The sequence below is a fragment of the Egretta garzetta genome, unplaced genomic scaffold (genome assembly GCF_000687185.1).
Source record: "Egretta garzetta isolate BGI_Z169 unplaced genomic scaffold, ASM68718v1 scaffold430, whole genome shotgun sequence".
Classification (NCBI taxonomy): Eukaryota; Metazoa; Chordata; class Aves; order Pelecaniformes; family Ardeidae; genus Egretta; species Egretta garzetta.
This window is the reverse complement of record NW_009258267.1, coordinates 452367-460147: the sequence shown is the minus strand read 5'-3', so window position 1 is coordinate 460147 and position 7781 is coordinate 452367. Positions and strand designations below refer to the sequence as shown.

Here is a 7781-nt window from a genome sequence, read left to right as displayed (position 1 = left end):
CAGGAAACTTACTGTTATTCAGTAAACACTTTTCGAGAAAAAAAAAACTTTTGAAAAATTAGCTTGAACCCCTAATTGTAAAACCTGAAGAACTGGCTGATGGTAATGCTCATAACACAATCATCGCTCCGCTTACAATGACAAACCAAAAAAATATTACAGGAGGGTACAAACACGTTAAGCCACGGGTTTGGTTTTCTCTGTTGTAGGTTTTTTTTTTTTTTTTTTTTTTAAATGAACTCCTTTTCTCACAATGCTGAGAAGTCTCTGACTTACAACGCTTCAGCAGTCGTGTCTGTGGAGACAGACATGGTAACTTTGGCAATCTTAACTGTGCTCTTAATGCAGCTCTCGGCAGCCCTGTGCACGTTCCCCGTGTTGTTGGCGTGTTTGTGCTGGCAGTCAGACTCCATGCTGTTGTCGAGGGGCTGCGCGGTTCCTTCGCAGGTGGGGAACATGCTGCGGAAGGCGTGTCGCAAGTCCTTGCTCCTCAGAGCATAGATGATGGGATTCACTGTTGAATTCAGCAAACAGAGCATGCTACAGAAGGCAAAGACAGTCTTGATGAGCTTGTTCATTTTCCCAAAGACATCGTACACCATGATGGCGAGGAGAGGGCCCCAGCATATGATTAAAACAACTAGGATAAGGACCAAGGTTTTGGCTAACCTGATGTCCATACGAGTTTGATCAGGCCTAGTGATCTGTACCTTACCATCCTCCGTAGACTGAATGATTATGCTTTTCTGCGTGCCCCGCTGAATCATGCGAACAGCGTGGCTGTGAGCCTTCCACAGTATGTACATGTAGGCATAGACAATGAACAGCAAGAGGACGCTGGTGACCCCGATCCAGAACATCAGGTACGTCTCGTCGATGAGAGGGAAAATGTCCGAACAAACAGAGTTGAGCTTTTTGCAGTTCCAGCCGAGCAGAGGAAGAACGGCTATTACAATAGCGATGGTCCACATCACACAAAATGCTACGACAGCCTTTGGTCGGGTAACAATCCTTTTGTAAGCTAGTGGCCTGTGTATAGATATGTACCGGTCTATTGCCGTGAGGAAAAGGCTACCTACAGAGGCGGTGAAGGAGGCTGTAACTCCACCCAGTTTGAACAAGAAGACGTTGGGGCTGTCCTTCCGGTGGAAAACATGGAAATCCACAAAACTGTAGACAAAAATCACACTGCCCAGGAGGTCGGCCACAGCCAGGCTGCCGATGAAATGGTAGGACGGTCTACACCGGAGGCTTCGGGAGTGGAGGATGACGCACAAGACGAGCAGGTTCTCTAGGACCGTGAAGGTGCCCAGGGTGAGCGACAGCACAGCGATAGCCAGCTGCTGGCTGGGGTTCAGGATCATAAAGCACTCCATATCCATGAAGTTCTCCCCACACTGTATGTTCTCCTCATTTTCCTTAAATGTGGACAGGGACTTGTTGTAAAACTCTGTGATGTTGACCTGATCTGAGGGAATAATGCTCAACAGGGGATCATCTCCCGCAGTCATTTTTTCTTGGAAAGGATCACCCCTGAAGGAAGAGAGGGGAAACTTCTGGGGGTAGTATCCCAGCTTGGATGCCATGTCGCCTTTCATGTCTTCGTACTGGATATCGTTGGAGCCCACGTAAAGAAGATCTGTTGTGATTGTTCGGAAAGTTGTATCTGCGAGGCCATCTAGGACTGACTTCATAACCCCAGTCTTGTTGGTTTCAGAGAGACTTGGGGGAGGGAAAAATGCATCAGAGGGAATCCTAGAAGGGGAAAAGATCAGAATTCATTAAGATAAACAGGGAGACAAACACCACAAACAACTTAGTTGAACTGTGTCAAACAAAATTGGCCTTTCTCCTCTCTTCAGTGCCAGGGTGAGTTGAGCACTTAGAAAGGAATCACCTGGATTTCACTAAAACTGAATTATACTGAGAAATGGCATGAAAACCAGAGGCACAGGGAATTGAGTATTCCACAGGACAGTAATTTTCATTTCTCATCAAAACCTTCCAAGCTGCTCCACCAGAAAGATATTTTTCTCTACATCTGAACTTGGCTTCTGATTGCAAAGTACCTTGCAGACCAATATTCCTTGGGCTTGCTTCATTTAGATAATACCAAGTGCCACTGCAGGAGCAGCATTAAATTGAATCATCACCTTCATTGCTTTTCTTTCAAAAGGCACCGAGGGTATTGAAAACCTGACAACAGAGAGGGAACGGGGGAAGAGCCATGCACTCTAAGTTTTACTGTTCACCCCGTATGCCTGTATATTCACATTAGCCTGTCACAGCAATCTGAGGTCTACTAACATCCTGAATTTGTCACTGCAAATTTATTAGCAAGGTATTTAATCTACAAATATAGGGATCTGGATATAGCCTCATTGCTTTATTCCTTCCATCTGCTAAGCATATCTGGGTGACTGGGATGTTTGGACTCCATGGAGGAGGTGGGTTGTTAACCCAGCCCTGTCCACAGTTTTAGGAAAGGTGACCAGCACCACTCAGTCAGTGAGTGCATCAGTGACCCATTCTGCATGGATCAGAAGCCTCAGTCAGAGCAGTTCACCCTTGCCTAGAAAAAGATGGCACCGACTTTGGGTCAGAGTGCAGCTCTGGCCAAAACTCCAAGGAAAAAGGACGAGGAGCCACCGCTCCTGTGAGAAGCACGAAAATGTAACTCATCCCATTGGGGACACCCTCAGAAACATGCTGCCCCCTCAGAAATGAGGAGCCCAGCAGAATGTTCCTGGGTAGCCAGTGATCTCCGAGTCCCATCATGCCCAGCCTTTGCTTGTGGATGGTGATCAATTGCAGGGTGCAAGTCCTGGTCAGGGCACCTTTGGGAGAGCACCCTCATCAGCATCTGGCCATCCCACATGCATCAACATGTAAGACAGGTCGTACAGGTCTTCTTAAGCTGTGCTCCTTTATATAACTTTGCCCATGTAACATGCCCTGAATAAGCGTCGAATGTCTGCTTTAGGGCTCCTTTCCACTGCCAGAGTTCTACAGCTATTCTGCATCTGCTACGGGACATTTCAATGATTACATCTGCAACAGGAGCAAAACCTAGCTTTTTCATGCTTTTAGAACAGAGGAAATTGTTTGTGACAGCCAAAAATCCCAGATGCTGTATATAGGCTTGTACTGACTTAACCTGTTCACTTTACACAACTGACAATAAACATCCAGAAAGGCCACAAGAGATTATCTGCCAAAACCCAGAGTACCAATCACCTCAACTCCTCAAGAGGAGACTTGCACAGTAGGTACCACAGCTCAATTTTCTCATGAAAACGAAAAGAAAGAAGAAACCAATTCATCTCTACAACACCACCAATACTTAAAACCAGAAGAATTCACGAGCATTTCCAAAAGAAGCAGAGATCATTTGGCTGATGAGATATATATACTGCACTTTCGCATGGCATCTGAACACTCAAGACTTTTTCCATAGTTCATTAAAGTTGTCCATTTGATTCGGCAGGCCTGGACATTGAGTGTTAGAGGAAATATAAGAACTTAGACTTCCAGAAGACACCGCGACTCCAGGGCTGCAAACAAGGCTGAGTATAAGCAACCCTTACCAGGATAGGCTAACGCACAACACAGACACTTGCTGCGTCAGCTTTTGCAGACATCGTTGTTCAGCAAATGTAATTATTAGACAGACAGACAATATTAAGGAATTGAATTTTGAGGGTTTGAGCAGGGAGGGAGGGAAATGTTGCTGAAGCCCACATTAAAAACGAACAGCAATAATCTAACATGTAACGTACTTTTCATCCAGAAGGTGCCTTACATCTGTTCCTAGTAGAATTTGCAGATGTTACATGTTGCATAGATGACCCTGCTGACAACTGACAAATCTGCTTTGGGTGAAGTCTGGCAACTTTAAACTTGGCATTATAACACCAGTTTAAAACCAGAAGTGAAGAATGTGTTAATTCATTTGAAAACTACCCCCAAAATATCAAGTAAATCAAGTAGTTCTATAAACATATAAAGATGGCTGTGGTATTCTCTGTTATTCCAGCGTATTTCTGACAGAAAAAAAGACAACCATTTTAATGATTAAAGCCACAGCCCCATGTTGAGAAGATTATGTTTGAGTAAAGCTTCAAAAATTGCATGCAACGGAGCACTTCTGCTAGACAGACAAACAGATTGTCATGAGGTAGCTGGTCCCTGCTGGAGTCATGTTAAGTACAGACTTCCTCGGAATAAGGTGCAAGCCACCGTGCAACCTCTACCTTTGTTTGAAATACAAATGAAAGAACATGAATTCCTGCGTGCTCTTTTGAAGGTGGCAGTGAGTTATGTGACAACATCGCTATGCATGCATATGCTATGCTAACAACATAGTTAATGGGATCAGGAGAGGCAAGTCTTACTCTGAATTTCAATGATTCTTTTTTCCCTCTGTATTTTTACATTGAGATTATTACAGTAATTTCCACCTTATTGTCTCTGCAAAGAGAGTTTTCTTTGAGAGTACTTGTGAGTTCATTAGTGGTGTAGTTTAGGCTTTGGGGGATGCAGCTGACATTAATTTTGTTTTTGTTTGCTGCTGGGAATATCATAATTGGAAATTTCTAGCAGTATGTGTGCGTGCACCTATTCAAGTAGCAGTTGATTTTTATTAAAGTTGCAGTAAAACAGCCATTCGCCTGATCTGGAATTGCACCTTACCGGAATTTTATTTTAATGTAGATACTAGCTTGCCCCGCTGTAAGCTACAACACTGAAATGCGCCGAAGTGATCAGCGAGGTTTTCCATGGCTGCCTAGCAAAAACAAGACTGGACTTTTGGCACTGAGGTTACCAGGAGAGCCTGGGTCACAATCTGAGGTGTTGCACAATTTGACATAGACTGAAATGCTGATGTTTGGGGAGCAGTGGTCTGGTTCCTGGTCTTTTTGTTTGGTTAGATGGACGTGCCAGTATCACACAAATTTTGGCTCCGAGCTCTTCTGTCCGAACCTGGAGTGGTGAGGAGGCACTTGCCCACAAGAACAGGACAGTGCACTCCACGTGGCCACGCTGCTCTTGGCAGCTGGCTTCAACACAACCCAAACCCATATTGCCCGAGACCCATTAACATCTCTACACTAAATGCCCTGGGAGCCTTCTCACAGCTTCCCTAGTGGACAAGGGTCCCCTGCACAGATCCCTCCTCTCTGGACCAGGCTGGGGTGATGGCTGGGTGCCGCAGCAAGGTCCCCTTGTGGGCAGGGGGGCAGCAAGGGAGAGCCACTCTTCCAACAGAGCATTTGAGTCTCCAAAGCTCTCAGCTTCGTCCCTTCCTTAAATGAGCTCTACCACCCCACTCATTTTAAAATGGCTTTAAAAAGAACTGAAACATTGATTAAAGATGAAGAAGAGCCCATGCTGATGCCGGCACTCAAAATTTTCCGTGTATTTCCATGACCGCATGCAGCAATTCACAGTAAGTAATGAATTACGATTACGGACAGGATTAAACAACAGATAAATATTTCAAGCATCTTTTATCTTGAAGACCAAAACCAGAAACCCCATAGCTGAACACCATTTTAGACTTTTCTCCCATCAGCCGGCGGCTGTTGATGGGCACCGCCGGACCAGCTGTGCAAAGTGACTGCCACTAGATGGAGCGGCTTTTACAAACACACGGCTTCGCTGCCTGCAGACACCTGGATTTAGCTTCCTCTAGCGCTTTTTTCCCAGCCTGCTTTACTGGGGTTCAAACATATGAGGTGTTAAACATCAGCTGAAGGCTGAAGACATAACTTCGTAAGGCTTCACCCTCAAAGCGGAAGAATTAGTGAAGAGTTGAGGGGGCAAGTCTTACTGCTGCCCTCCACCGTGTGGCTACCCATAGCCTTAAAAGAAGTTTGGATGCTATCAGAATATAAAGACCCCTTAGGTAAAATATATAATAAGTAAAAGGCTGGTAACTCATCTTGGACAACAGGGAGAAATCCTCCCCTGGACTTCTCATTGGTCCACAGGACCAGTTCCCTTGGGGAACAAGAACATGACTTCATTAAAATGCTATTACCTATCTTCTCCTGCTGTTCTGGTGGAGATGGAGGGCTGGAAAGTTTTTATCGTTGCCAAAAAAAAGGGCTGAATTTATTATCATTTTCAAGCCAGGATGATTGATAGAGCAATTTTAATAGCCTGAATAGAAACAGTGAATATTTGCGTTCTTCCTCGGAAAGTAATTATGAGCAATACAATGATGCTACTGATAACTGCAAAAATGTTGATGTGGCAAGGAAAGGAATCAAAACAAGAAAGGGAAATCCACAATCAAACCTTTTTAGCTTCTATTTTAGAAAATATTTTGATCTCCATGTCTATACATTTCTTCTATGATACCCACAGCTAATAAAGAACAGGCTAAAGGACAAGTAGGTATAATTGAAACATAGTTTTTGAATGCACAAAAATATGTAAATGCATTCTCCTTGCTTACACGTTGTAAGGCTTGTAAGACCTTTGCAGGCCTTTATCTTTCAATAAGGTTGCACAGTGCCCAGTACGCTGGGACTCCTATCAAACTGGGTCTACCACAGGAGAAGCAGCAGTAATTTATACTCGTGTGTAGTCAGCTGAAAAAGTGTGAGAGAAATGAGATCTACCATAGTAACTGTTGGCCTCCAGGAATTAGAACTGTCCTATAAAATGAAAATTTATATGGCTAATAATTACCTTACCCCATATGGCGATGAACAATACCGCTTCGAGGACAGCACAAGGTTTCTAAGCCTTGGAGAAAGAAATGCGCAGACTGAGAAATGGCACTCTAAGACTCAGTAACACCGAGCAAGAAAAAAAAACATGTTGATGAGAATGTGAAAGCAATGTTATCCCTATCCTATTTACTCTTTTACTACTCCATCTCCAACACTGTGCTACTCCTAGGCTATAAATGGCAGATACACTGTCACTCCTAATTCGGGAAAACTTGCGTTCAGTTCAGTGAATTTTCTCTGTCTGAGGGATGGGGAAGGAGCGCAGACACCAGGAGAGGAGCGAATGAGGGATGCTCTCTCCTAGTTACAGTAAGGCACTATCAGCTATGGGGAAACCTGGAGCATGCACGTACTGAACCAAATTTTATTCTTATCTAACGTGATGATATCTTTGGCAAGTTGAACCTTAATTAGCAAGAAACCAGGGCTACATGGTTATTTATGTCCATTAACATACCGTTTGCACACTAGTGGGATAGGGGCTGGATTGTTCTAATTTGGGGGCAAACTGCCCCTACGTGACACCACCCAGCATCCAGCAGCTGACAATCTGAACAACAAAAACAAAACAGTAGGGAAAACAGAGCGTTAATCAGCGACCGACAATGTTTTCAAAAGATATAACATTATTTCTTCCCTCCAAAGTCTTGTTGGTGAGATGTGTGTACCAGTTTTAGCACAGGTGACTTGCAGGCACAGAGAAAAAGAGGCTGTGTCTAATTTTTCAAACAGCCAGGGCATACATGTGTGTCTAAGATCAGAGAGGTTCAAAAGCGAGGTTGAAGTCCTGCTCCGTTTGGTGCAGGTGAGGGACCCCAGCTTTGCTCTCCTGTGAGCCAGGTGAGCATGCTGATGTTCTGCTGCCCGTCTCCAAAACTGCTCGCGTTGTTCCACACTGGATCAAGAGTTAAACATCAGGAAATAAAAGCACTGGGGAGCACACCTGGCAGGTGAGAGGCTTAGTTTGAAGCCCTTTCTCTGAATTAAGGGAACCGAAGATGTGTCTCCCACATCCCACCAGCTGTAGGGGGGAAGAGC

At 44.5% G+C, this 7781-nt stretch overlaps 1 protein-coding gene across 2 annotated transcripts; it reads right to left on the bottom strand.

Annotated features, from left to right (window-relative positions):
- Nucleotides 1-272: 272 nt before the first annotated feature.
- On the bottom strand, nt 273-7289 carry CNR1 (cannabinoid receptor 1). 2 transcript variants are annotated; one of them, XM_035888575.1, is made up of 3 exons: nt 7201-7289; nt 6700-6756; nt 273-1755 (listed from the first exon to the last, which is right to left on the bottom strand). In XM_035888575.1, exon 3 carries the CDS (start codon nt 1692-1694, stop codon nt 273-275), a length of 1422 nt encoding a protein of 473 aa, XP_035744468.1. In that variant the 5' UTR covers nt 1695-1755; nt 6700-6756; nt 7201-7289. The 2 variants fall into 2 exon arrangements, with proteins under 2 accessions (XP_035744468.1, XP_009647197.1); XM_009648902.2 differs by lacking the exons at nt 6700-6756; nt 7201-7289 and having other exon boundaries at nt 273-1553; nt 1629-1694.
- Between the last annotated feature and the right edge of the window lie 492 nt (nt 7290-7781).